General features: G+C 41.5%; 1 protein-coding gene across 2 annotated transcripts; it reads left to right on the top strand.

The window, feature by feature from the left end:
* The first annotated feature begins 332 nt into the window (after positions 1-332).
* On the top strand, positions 333-2,524 carry LOC134484035 (EKC/KEOPS complex subunit LAGE3-like). 2 transcript variants are annotated; one of them, XM_063280415.1, is made up of 4 exons: positions 347-819; positions 1,243-1,371; positions 1,548-1,734; positions 2,429-2,524. In XM_063280415.1, the coding sequence occupies exons 1-3, from the start codon at positions 494-496 to the stop codon at positions 1,687-1,689; spliced, it is 597 nt and encodes a 198-aa protein (XP_063136485.1). In that variant the 5' UTR covers positions 347-493; the 3' UTR covers positions 1,690-1,734; positions 2,429-2,524. The 2 variants fall into 2 exon arrangements, with proteins under 2 accessions (XP_063136486.1, XP_063136485.1); XM_063280416.1 differs by having other exon boundaries at positions 333-819; positions 1,548-2,524.
* Positions 2,525-13,864: the final 11,340 nt, after the last annotated feature.

Genomic DNA, 13,864 nt, shown 5'->3' with positions numbered 1-13,864 from the left:
GGGAGAGAGGAGAAGCCCTTGGTCCTGGGAAGGCTGGATCTCACAGTGTAGGGGAACGCCGGTATGGGGAGGAGGGTGGGAGTGGGTGGTGGGTGGGGGAGCGCCCGCATGGAGGCAGAGGCTGGGGGGGGAGGGATAGGGGCTTTCCGGAGGGGAAACCGGGAAGGGGGATAATATTTGAAATGTAGATGTAGAAAATATCCATCCAGTAAAAGAAAACGAAGAAGAGGAAGGTTCCATCAGTACAAGCCACCCAGGAGAGGCCTGGGATACCGACCAGGCCTCGTAGGGTTCCCAGAGAAACCCACCAAGAGCCGAGCGGTAGCCCAGCCCGGAACCAACCCTCGCGAGAACTCACCTGCGCAAGCGCAGTGGGCACACACGTGGTGTGGTGGGTGTTAGCGGTTTGTAACCGCCACCTCACCTGCGCAGCTGAGCCTGAGCAGTGCAGTCGCTGGAGCCAGGATCGCCGCGTGAAAAGTCAGGACCGCCAATGCAGGGTCCAGACGAGGACGACTCAGGTGGCAGAAAGGGGCTTGACGAAGGCGGCGAGGATGGGCGGCATAGGCCTCAAGCTGCCGATGCCCATCCTAGGTCTCAGAGTTCGGCGACTGAGGTTGACCACGACAGCTCCCCGCGTCTGAATAGCCCACAAGATGCCCGCAGTCAGGCCGCTCCTGGCAGCTCCGGCCGGGGGAGCCCCGCAGTGTCAGGAGTGTCAGCTGAAGAGGCCGCCATCATTCCCCAGGACGAGCAGGTGCCACTTCTCCCTGGACCCAGCGGAGACGCTGCAACAACTACAAGTCGGCTCCTGGAGTTGTATCCTTTCCCGGGAGACCGTGGCAGGGGCTGCGGGAAGCCAGGGAGGATAAGATGAGAAACGGGGGTGGGGTGGGATGGGGTGGGGTGGGGGCGGGGGCTTTGGGTGGGTGAGCAGGAAGACTGGCAGCGGGGTGGGGAAGAGACAGAGGAGTACATTCTGCATTGAAGAAATGTCATGCTGGCGGGACAGGGGGTCGCCTGAGCCTGGGGAGATTTTAGGGCGTAGACGAAAACATGAACCATTGGGGAGGTGGGAGGCGGGTGAGGCTTGTTTCACACAGTCAGAGAGATGGTTCGGGGGTAGTCCTGGTCTTGGACGACAGAAGAGGACGGTGCCAGACAGACCTCGGAAGTATACCAGGCCACAGAGCAATACGAAACCTAGAGGTGGGTGGTACCTTAACCATTACCTTCTCCCAGCTCTGTGAGAGTGCCTTTCTCTTCTGCTGTGGAGGCAGACATGGCACGCAGGTCCCTGGTCGCCAACGCCCAGCGTCAACTCTTAATGGTTCCACAGGAGTACACTGTGAACGACAGTATCTTAGCTGTGTCAGTTTTCCAAAACTGTGGAGCGGGGGAGGCCTCAGGGTTGGGAGGCGGTGTGTGCACCAGGGGCTTGCTGAGGGAGGCCTGGGAGGGTTAGGCGTAAGTGGGAAGGCATGGCGTGCTGGGCCGAACAGATCCCTTCGATCGTTTCCCTGACGGTGTCTCTTTCTCACATGTAGTAGGTGGACTACGGAAGACCCTCTTCTCTTCCGAATTTCCATCAACAACTTCCTTGATCAACTCTCCCTGGTCATGAGAAACATTCAACACCTTCAGTTTGTGGCTTTTAAACGAAGAAGAGAAAGAAGTCGTAATAACTGATCTGTTACCTGCTACAAGACAAGACAGAAGCATTTCATGCTTTTGGTAATGGCCACCTTGCCTTCAAAGTTCAATGTTTTTGATGCATATATGCCTGCTGTAAGTCTCTTGATGGGCTTGTTTCACTATTGCTAAAGGAACAGGTACTTAAGCATTCATTGCCGAGCAAAATACAGCTGACTTACTATGTTTTGTTTGTTTATATGACTTTACTTTTGTATGTCTATGGCAGAAAGCTCTACTCTTCTTTTTTTCTTTCTTTCACGTGCGTGCTTCTGGAAGAAGTTCTGGGATTGAGAACTTCTTGTAGTCTAAAGTAATCTACATTCTAAAGATTGTTTTGGTAGTGTAAAGACAGTTTAGGAAATGGAAGAAAAAGGCAAATCAGTTAAGGCCATTTATTAAGCACTAAGTACAGTAACGCTTGAAATAAGAAGAGTTTAATGTGAAAAACAGTGCTTACTGTGCAATCAGGAGATGAGGCAGAGTAACATTCAGCCAAGAAAAACCAAAACCAAAACTAAACACATAAGAAATGTGTGACTTCATTATCATTGTTTTCTTTGAAATATCTTTGTCCCGTTCTGTCGTTGTTGTTGTTGTTTGTTTTAGAAACCTCTTCTGGTTTGGAGAGGTAGAGGAATCATGGGTTAAGAGCACAGGCTACACCTCATGGGGATATGGGTCCTGTTCCTAGCATGCACATGATGACTAACGACCCTTTGTAACTCTGTTCCAGGGGATCCAGTGATATCCTCTGAACACAAGTGGTGCACAAATACCCGTACAAAGACCCACATGCAAAAAATAAAATAAAAATTTAATTTAAAACGTACTAGTTCTACAGTTGTCTTACTATACTAAGTATATAAAATTGGCTTATGAGGTTTTAATTTTTATATCAGTTTTTCTTCAAAATACATAAAAAGTCCTCCAGTTTTTTCCTTTGACCCCCTCGCCACACCCCCTCTCCTCTCTTCCGGATCCACCCCTTCTCCGTTTTTCCTTTGAAAAAGAGTAGACTTCCCAGGGATCGCAACTGAATGCTGCATAACTCGGTTGCAATAACACTGGACGCTGCATATCTAGTTGCCATGTCACTGGACGCTGCATAACTCGGTTGCAATAACACTGGACGCTGCATATCTAGTTGCAATAACACTGGACGCTGCATAACTAGTTGCAATGACACTGGGCGCAAACCTTCATATCAAGGCTGGACGATGTAACTCAGTAGGAGGGAAAGGGTCCTAAGAGCAGGCAGGAGTCAGAGATAACCCAGACTACTATTGTTGGGAGTCCCACAAGAAGACCCAGCTATACAACCATCAGGTATATGCTGAGGACCTAGCTCAGATCCATACAGGGTCTGTGATTGTCGCTTCAGTTTCTGTGATCCCCTATGAGCCCTGTTAAGTTGATTCTGTGGTGTCCTTGACCCCTGTGGCTCCTACCAATCCCCCACCCACTCTCATGCAGGGCTCACCTGCCTCTGCATAATGTTTGGCTGTGGGCCTCTACATCTGCTCCCCTTAGTTACTGGACGATGCCCCTCCAACGACAATTAGGCTAGTCAATGATCTGTGAGTATAGCAGGATTCTACTACCATTTTCTGCAATTCTAAAGCAAACACCATTACATAAAACAACCTAATGTAACCTTCCTTCCATCCTTAAAATTTTTAGTATTGGAATCAGTCTTTAGCCTTTGGAAGAGCTATGACTCTTCACATTTCATTTACTTTGACTCAAGAAGTCTAATGATACGCCAGGTCCATTGATTCAAACATACTTTCCACTAGGTAAATTGTGAAGCCTAGCTGAAAAAGAAAGCCTATTTTTGAGATTATTTTAGTGCCATAATACAGATTAGTATGGTGTTCACACACACACACACACACACACACACACACACACACACACAGAGAGAGAGAGAGAGAGAGAGAGAGAGAGAGAGAGAGAGAGAGAGAGACTTTAAAGGGTATAACAAGTGCTAGTGAATCCAACATACCAGGAAGAGAACTGTCTATTGAGAATTTATGTTTCTGAATAAAGAAACAAATGAATAAAATACCCAACAAAGGGGAGAAAGAACCTGTAAGAGACCATATCCAGAGATTATATATGGCCCCCAGTAGAGGGATGGGGCCACCCACCCATCGCCAAAATTTTAACCCAGAATTCCTTCTGTCTACAGGAAATACAGGGACAAAGAGGGGAGCAGAGACTGAAGGAAAGGCCATTCAGAGACTGCCCCACCTGGAGACCCATTTCTTAAGGGTTGGGCTGTGAGGGGCTCTTTGAAGACAGAAAGTCTTACAAGTCAGAGAATATGAATTTTGTTCTTGCACACATCTTTTGAAACTTTTAATTGCCCCCAATTTAACAGTATCACTTTTTTTTTTCGGAGCTGGGGACCGAACTCAGGGCCTTGCGCTTGCTAGGCAAGCGCCCTACCACTGACCTAAATCTCCAACCCCAACAGTATCACTTTTAAAATAAGTTTTGTTGTTTGAAAATAAAGTTAATGTTAATAAGCAGGTTCAAAACTATAGCAAGAAAGTATTGTCCAAAAAGATAATTTACATACATATTCAGCTACCTTGTAGGGCTCCCCCAAAAGATCAAAGCCTGAAGAAAAAAGATCTTTTTGTTGAACTTCTTGACTCCTTCATTCCCATTCCCCCCCCCCTTTTTTTGGTTCTTTTCTTTGGAGCTGGGGACCGAACCCAGGGCCTTGTGCTTCCTAGGCAAGCGCTCTACCACTGAGCTAAATCCCCAACCCCCCATTCCCTTTTTTTAAGTGCACTACGGTCTTGTTCATAGTGCCTGACATGAAAAGGAAAAGACAAACAGAGAAAATGTTAATTAACCATGAAGAAATGTAGATCTCCCTAGTTATGCCTAAGAAGAAAAAAAAAAGATGCAAAATCAATTCTTTCCAACACAGTGCTGCATAGAGAACCCTTTCCTTATCTGTACTGAATTTAAAAATAAGAAAAAAAACCCCCAGAAATTTGTTCATTAGAAATTGTACTCGTGGCCGTATAAGTATGTAGAAATCTTCTCTTTTGCCCTTTTTCATTAGCAGATGCAGTTTCATAGTATGAAAAGGTAGTCTACTATGCAGAAGAGGGATAAATTACGGTCACGTCATGTTATTAGCCACCTGGGGCCATGAATCCACATATGTCACACAATACAAAGAAATAAATTATTAAAGTACAAATCTTTACGTAAAATGGAGCTATTCCCAAAGCCTATACCATATTTTAATGATCACTGGTGAGTTTCCAGGCATTAAACCATCTAAAGTGGCAGTGGACACATATGAATCTTAACTAATTTTTTTAAATACTTGGAATTCCTTTTTGATTGGAGACATATATATGCATATGTATACACATATATGTATGTGTGTATGTGTATACACACACACACACACACACACACACACACACTTTACACTGCTCTAGGAACCCTTTGGGAAAACTTTTAAGAAAGGAAGGGTCCTAGCTAAACCAACAAATTATTGACTAGGAATGAAAGAGGTTTATGGCAGAAGAATTAATTGCATTCAATATAAAGGTGTTTTTAAAACACCACTTCTGAGAGTTTCATCACATTTGAGGCTTTTCCATTGAAGTATTCAGAGATTCTAGACAACATTTAAGCTCTAGTCTGTACCCCTGAGGGTTACAGAATTGATTGCTTCCTTATTAAGAAAAATCTTAACCCACAAGGTCTCCTGTCTAAAGGAAATACAGGAACAAAGAGTGGAACCGAGAATGAAGGAATGGCCATCCAGAGACTGCCTCACCGAGGGATCCATAAAATCTGCAGCCACCAAACCCAGTCACTATTGCTGCTGCTAAGAAGTGCTTGCTGACTGGAGCCTGTTATACTGGATTCCTGAGAGGCTCTGCCAGAGCCTGACAAATACAGAGTCAGATGCTTGCAGCCAACAATTGGACTTAGCATGGGGTTCCCAATGGAGGAATTAGAGGAAGGACTGAAGTAGCTGAAGGGGTTTGCAATCCCATAGGAAGAACAACAATATCAACCAACCAGACCCCCCCAGAACTTCCAGGGACTAAACCACCAACCAAAGAGTACACATAGAAAGACACATGGCTCTAGCTGCATATGTAGCAGAGGATGGCACTGTCTGGCATCAATAGGAGAAGAAGCCCTTGGTTCTGTGAAGGCTCAATTCCCCAGTGTAGGGGAATGCTAGGGCAGTGAGGCATGAGTGGGTGGGTGGGAAGGGAGTCCGGTGGGGGGGAATGGGAGAGTGGGGTTCCAGAGGGGGAACCGGGAAAAGAGATAACATTGGAAATGTAAATACATAAAATATCCAAAAAAAATAATTAAAAAATTAAAAAAGAAAGTTATTCTCTCTACCATGCAATACTTCAAATTAAACTCTAAATGTATATGAGTTATATCAAAAGTTGAGAATCTCTAACACAAATATCTGAAACTCAAAATGCTACCAAATTTGAAACTTTTAAAGTGCTTACATGATGCTACAAGTGGAAAATTCCCTAGTTAATGGTATGTATGAGAGGTCAGAGTGAAAATTCAGGCACACGAATCATATTCCTTCACAGTGGGAGCATAAGATTTATATGCAACATAAATTTCCTGTCTTTTCCACATGATATCTATGTACGGATCTGGGAGGCACAATTACAACTAGCTCATCAAAACATACCCAGTGGCATAATAGTGGGATAGGTGTTATAAGAGTAACGCTTTTGATTGAATTTAAATCCCAGTCCATAGGACAGATCCTATTACTGGCTAAGTCATAGAGCATAAAGGAAAATCTAATTCTATTATTCTGCTTTCTAAAAGCACACACTGTGGAACTGCATCTAGGATTTAATCATTAAAATTATAGATCAGTGTAGTTCTCAACCCTCATCAGAGAAATTTACTTTTCAGTATATGGTAAGTAATCCTTTACTAATAAAATGCAGATGATAAAATATTGTGGAATTCTCACTCATAAATGAGGCACAAATTCCAGCACATCTGAGGCTCAGATGCCACTTCAGAAGAGATGGTAGAACGATTCTAAGAGCCAGAGATAGTAGACACAGACATATTATTTACTCACTTTGTGGAGCTATTGTACACATGAACTTACAGCAACTCTGACTGTATGCGTATGAGATGCATAAGAACAATACATCAAAAATCCAAGCATGGATGAGGAAGGGGTTCATGAAGTTCTTCCCCTACTGGCAAATGTGGTTCTTTGAAGAGGAAGAGTCAGTTTTCTTAAGAATGTGGCCCCTGAGAGACTACACATGCTATGCTCTAATAGATTGTCCTACATTCATGCACAGTTATTGGATTTAATAAAAAATGAACACATGTAATTGGGAGGAAAATTTAATGAGAGATAGGGAAGAAATTTAATGAGAGATAGAGTAGGTACTATGGGTAGATTTGACCAAGCATAATATGCATGTATATGAAATTTTAAATAAATAGAGGCATGTATAGTGATGCAGGCCTTAACCACAGCATTGAAAAGACAAGGAGGCATGTGGATTTGTGTTGGTTTGAGTAATAATGGCCCCCATAAGCTCATCTATTTGAATACTTAGTCATCACAGAGTGGCACTACTTGTGAAGGATTAGGGGGTGTGGCCTTGTTGAGGTTGGTTGTACCATTTTTGCAGGAATTGTGTCACTGGGGGTTGACTTTGAGGTTTCAGATGCTCAAGCTAGGCTCAGTTGCTCACTCTTGCTGCTGCCTGCAGATCTGAATGTAGAGCTCTTACTTCTCCGGCACCATGTTTGTGTGTTGCCATGCTCCCTGTGGTGGTGATAATGAACTAAACCTCAGAAACTATAAGCAAGGCCCAACTAAATGTGTTCTCTTATAAGAGTGGCTTTGGTCTTGGTGTCACTTCTAGCAGTAGAACACTAAGACAGGATCTCTGTGAGTTTGAGACAAGTTTGACCTCTATCCCGAGTTCCAGGTCAGTCATAGCTATATAGTGAAATTCCATTTCAAAAGAAAAAAGAAAATATTTCAAAATTAGTGGAAAAACCAGAAACATGAAAGTGAATTTATTTATATAGTTATATAAATATGCATAACATGGCTATCAGGTAATTTACATATGTATTCACATATATACATATGTATTATTTATATGGATGAGTTTTCTGCCAAACACTAATACTATATTAAAGCATAAGTCATTGAAATACAAATTTCCATGATTGAAAACAGGGATCAAAGATGTATATCAGTATACAAGTGGAGTTAGAGTTTCTGAATACATCATAAACTCGAGTGCCTAGTTAGCTAGTTCCCTTCGGAATACTGTAGACATCATCTACAAAATAAGGGCCTTGAGCAGCAGTTCTCAACTGGTAGATCCTGACTCCTTTGGGGAATTGAACAATTCTCTCAGAGAGGTCAACTAAAACCACCCTGCATATCAGGTATTTACATTATGATTCATAACAATAGCAAAATTAGAGTTATTAAGTAGCAATGCAAATAATGTTATGGTTGAGGTCACTACAACATGATCAATCATATTAACAGGTCTAAGCATTATAAAGGTTCAGAACCACTTGTCTAGTGCATTAACTATGCACTTTAATATGTAAGGCATATGTAATGCTAATTCACTCTTCACAGAAATCTTTAAATTGTCAAACTCAGTACTTGGATTGATGGGGATATTGTCAACATAAATGACCGTTAGGTTTCCACTTTGAATTGATGACATTTCTAGAGTATTCAGCTGTACTTCCAACTTTCATAATATAGAATATGTATAGCTCATAATTCGTGAGGGGCACTCCTGAGTATGTTCTGCAAGTAATATCAGTTTGTTTGATCCAAGACTGAGGTCAAAAACCTTACATAGTGTGGTACCATGTGTTCAATGTCCATGTTGAAGGCTGATTTGAAATTAACCAGGCATAGTAAGAATTTCAGTCCTTTTACTGTGGCACTGTAACCTCAATACCACAAATAGCCACAGGTAAGAGAAACGTATCAGTTTGTCAGAAATATAAGAAAAATGTGTGCACAGCGAAATAGAATAACAATTTTAGGTAGTATTTAGCATTGTAAAGGTGAGAGGATATTTTTTTCAATAGAGAAGGACGTTAATTTCTTTGCTTTCCATAGCAGACGATTTTCAACACAAAAGCAAGAACTGAAGTCTCCTGCTTCCGAGTAAATGTGAGCAAGACGTCAGTTTCCTTGCTATCTGTTCATTTTTTGCACCGGACAGCTCAAAATGTCAAACCCATAGATCACATTTAATTCTCCCACGAAGAAGTGCTTTGGTCTCTTGGCTTTGCAAACTACCTTCTTTCTCCTCTGAGGGAAAGACATAATTAAAACCCTGAAGGCAAAAAAGGAGAGAGAGAAGAAAAGATAATGTGCTTTAAGTTGCAAGACAGCCCTTCAAGCGGCCAGCAATAAGGGTATTTTCGGGGCTTTAGCCCTAGCTTTCATTTGTTAGGAGGCTCTTGGCTGCCTTTTGTATCAGTTCATTAGCTACCAAATTCCAGATGCAAATTTGAATAGCAGATTGTGCATGCACACGGGTGTTATCTGTTGCCGGCAAAACTGCCTGCTGCATTTTTTAACACATCTAACAAAGAACAGTTAATTCTCATATCTCTGGTGAGAAAGAATTTACTCTCCATAGAGTTCCACTGATCTTGGACAACAAGCAAATAGGTCCAACTTTTTCCTTTCAAGCCCAGCATGGTGTTGTATTGAAAGTTTCACATGGTGAAGTTTAATGAGGAATGAACTACACGGTGATGAGGTTTTCAGTGTATAACATCACTGATTTCTGACTGAAACCAGCATTACTAATTTGAAGCACCAGCTAATTAAAACCATAGCTATGTATTTAGCCTCTTGTTATACCTACTGCCATTTATAATTATGAGGCCCTCTTTATCTACTCAATTAAAGTTCTTACAATTCATGCAGGTTGCATTTGAACCTGTGAACCTTGCAGAGACTGCAGCAAAGTCTGTCTATCCCCCTGAGGATTTGATGCATCTTTATTCTGGGGCTTGTTTTGTTTTTCCCCGTGGAAGAGCAGCTGTGGAGCCTAAATAGAAAGCTCAAGCCAGAAAGGAGTTAAGGATCACATTGATGGACAGTCTGAGTTTGCTCAAGAAGACAAGGACAGGCTGAGTCAGTCTCATTAACACAAGAACCCATCTTCCTATTGAATAAAGTCCTAATAAAGCTTCTGTAAATTACTCTAGTACATATCATGAAGATGAGAAATCTCTCTCTCTCTCTCTCTCTCTCTCTCTCTCTCTCTCTCTCTCACAAACACACACACACACACACACACACACACACACACACACACACACACAGGGTTTTTATATCTTTTATATGTTCCCCATCTCTGTTCCTCTCAAGCTTAAAATAGCAGATAAATTCCATTCCTTTATACCGGGGAAACATAAGATGAGGGGAGCTGTCCTAAGATTTAAGTGAGTGTCACAGAAGACCTGAACTTGACTTCCTCCTCTCTTCATGCTGAAGCCATTCCTTCTCGACTCTTCTCTTTCTCTCACACACTCTCCTAATCTTGTCCTTAAATCTGATCTCAAATGTAGGTAACTCTCATTTTGTACATTAGAAGCCCCAGGTCCATTTGTGCAGCAATAAACCCAGGGCACATGCAGATTCGATGAGATCTGGAAAGTTCAATTGTACCATATCCATTAGCTCACAGTGGTAGCTTACTTGGCCGACAATGCAGACTTCTCTTTTAGAACAGGAGCGCTAAAGCAGAGAGACACTTTAGCAATCATCTGGCTGTGTTGCCCTCATTTTACAGATGAAGAAATTTAACTAAAAAGGGTAATGGGCTCCACAGCAGGTTCCAAGTAAAATTCCAAGCATGGAAGCCAGGTTTTCACATTTTCAGACCAGCTCTCTCCCTCCACTACTCAAGGTTTGACCGCCCAGTTCCCAGCATACTCAAGAATAAATGAGTCTTCTTTGTACACACCGGCAAACTTTCCTTAGGACTGCATTGCTTTAGAAACTGTCAACAGGGAAAATGTTTAGAAATTTGGGTTGGATTTGAGTAGAGTTAAAAAGAAACATTTACTTTTATATTCAAATGTACAGAACCTAAAATTACTATAAAAATTAACTTCATCTGCTGGGATTGATAGAATAATAATAATTTAAGTCTGATTTGCTTGAATATTTCATGAAACTTATTAAATGACTCTTGTTTGCTTCATTTACTATTTTACAAACATTAAAAAGTGCTAATATTTTTAAATATTTAAAATACAATATGTTAAAGTACTGCTGTATAATATGGGATTGACTGTGTTCTAATATAACAGCATTAAGCCCCTCTATACTAACATTTTTCAGTTTCTTAGAGGAATGGGCCAGTGGGCATCCTTTGGTTCCCTCTGATCTTTACTTAGTAAGACAATAGTTGCACCAATACTACCAGAAATTATGGTGGGAGAACTTAGAATTTCAATAGAGGATACCTTCTAAAAAATGGGAGTAGAGATACATTTTACCCAGAAAGCCTATAGAAGCACTCTGGGGAGAAGAGCAGACCTTTCCAAAGTCTGGCCTCTCATTCATGTCACCTGCTAGCCTTAGCCTCATGTCTTCTGTTTCTTTCTTTCCTTTTATCATACAGACTACATTTATTGAAACACAATCCCTATCATGCAATTTCACCCATTTCAAGTGCACAGTGCAGTGCCATTTATTATAATTACTGAATTTTACAACCATTGTGTTATGCTTTCAGGGAAAGCTTGACCGATCACAAAAGAAACTATATGTTTTAGAGATCACTCTGCCCTACAATTCTCTAGCCCATACAGATCGTCAAGAGCTTAGAACTTTTTCATTTGTTTATCCTTAATATTTTACCTTCATTGAATGATATATGTGGTCTTTTATATTTTGCTTTCTTCATTAAACCTAACTCTTCCAGGAATATCCAGGTTGCATTGAGCAGTACCCAGTCCTTTCTGGAGTTGAACACATTCCATTTCCTGTGTACTGAGGGCTTTATACTACTTCTTAAAATGGATCAACTGGCACATTCTTTTTTCCAAATGTTTAATTTTTTACTTCATTTATTCACTTTATATCCTGCTTACTGTCCTCCTCTTAGTCACTCCCACCTACAATTCTTCTCTCATCCCCCTTCTCCTCTGAGCCATTGGGGTACCCCTGTAGTATCTCCCTACCCTGGCACTTAAAGATTATAGCAGGCTAAATGCATCCTCTCCCATTGAGGCCTATCAAGGCAGTCCAGCTAGAAGAAGACACCCGGTACAGTGAACAGCTTTTGGGATAGTCCCTGTTAACCAGCACATTTTTAATGGTTTAATTGTCATTGTCTATGCATCCCATTATTAAAGACAGACGTTTTTAAGTCCCTTCACAAAGACCAGGGACAAACACAAAGAAGTTTTTGTGTATATGTAAGCCACCTGTACAATCCCTTGGGACCCTCCAAACAAAGCTATTGTTGGGGATTTTGGTTGCTCTCCACAGAATGTCAATAAGGATCCATTGTTGAAGACAATATGTGCACTGCTCATTGAATCCAGAGAAATCAAGCTTGTGTCTACATAATGACTTCACCCCTACGGCCTAGTGGTTATGGCACTGTGGTAGTAACCAATGACTGATTAGCTTTATGGCATAGTTCATGAGATGGGGACCATCCCCAACATTAGGTGGCCAAAATATCTGGGACTAGATAGGCCAGGTACCTAGGGGAAATCCAAATACTATTGTTGTGTTAAAGGAATGAAGACCTAAAAACTATTCCCAATAACATTCTGCTGTAATCATAGATCAGTTCCTTGCTCAGCTATCAGAGAAGTTTCCTCCTGCAGTAGAGGAAAACAAAAGCAGAGACTCACACCTGGACAATGTGCAGAGAGAGGGAGACCTTGAAACAGGTCTAAGTGGTATGTTTCCATCAAATCCCCCCTCCATCAAATGCTATGCTGATTTGTGGAAGGGAGTGACTAAGGGTACAGAGAACACTGAGGAAAAAGGCAAAAAGACTGTAAGAGTCAGAGGGTACTGAGGACATCAAGGAAACAAGCCCCACTAAATACAGCCGGACCAATGCACATATGAACTCACAATCGGTGGAAGCATCTACAGGGCCTCCATGGGTGTGCGACAAATGGAGTCCTAAAGCTGAAAGGAAGTGTAGACATGTGCCCCCATCAGTAACCCAGAAGCTATCTCCAGCTGACAACCATTCACAAATGAATAATTTGTTTTCTCTGAGGGAGTCTCGACAGAGAAACAAACCACTCTTAAACATAGGCCCCCATACCCAGCAATAGATGGCCAACAGAAAATGAACTCAATGATGTCTTTAGAGGTTCCTTGTCTCAGTAGTTGGGACATTTATGGGTTTGTTTGCTTGCTTTCTTGCTTGTTTAGTTTTATGTTCAATTTTACAATTTAGCTATTTTTATCATTTTTTTATTTACCCTGCAGGTGTTTTGTGTATATATTATGACTTCTGCTCTTGTGCTTTTATAGGATCCCTATATGTACAAATGTGTATGGTTTCACATCTATATGTGTTTCTCATGCTTTTTGTGTGACTCTTTTCTTTTTCTGTTTGCTTTGTCCTATGCTGCTTTGTTTTGGTTTATCTCATTATTATTCTTTATGTGCCTGTTGTTTTGTAACTAAAGGCAGAAGACTATATATGGGAAGGAAGGAGGATCTTAGAGTAGTTAGGGGAGGGAAAACCATAATCAGAATAAAATGTGCAAAAAATCTATTTGCATTAAAAAGAATAGAAGAAATGAACACTGAACTTGAACTCTTACCCTTGATTAGTACATCTTTCAACCTTCATTACATTAGCATCTTTTGGGATGTACTGCAATCTCTTCAGAGATGCACAGTTAGTCAGTATGTAGAGAATTAGATACTGTGGACGTCTCAGGTTTAAACAGAGCATACATCCTCTTCCCTAAGAATCAGATATCACCATGAAAGAGTGTCCAGAAAAATTGTAGGAGTCATAAGTATTTGGAGTCTACATCCAAAGAACATTTACTGGATATGAAAGAACTATTAAACACATGAACTCAATGTGCATAAAACCAGCTCAAGATT

The sequence above is a fragment of the Rattus norvegicus genome, chromosome X, assembly GCF_036323735.1.
Source record: "Rattus norvegicus strain BN/NHsdMcwi chromosome X, GRCr8, whole genome shotgun sequence".
Classification (NCBI taxonomy): domain Eukaryota; kingdom Metazoa; phylum Chordata; class Mammalia; order Rodentia; family Muridae; genus Rattus; species Rattus norvegicus.
The sequence above is the reverse complement of the archived record's forward strand: the minus strand, read 5'-3'. Positions and strand labels throughout refer to the sequence as shown.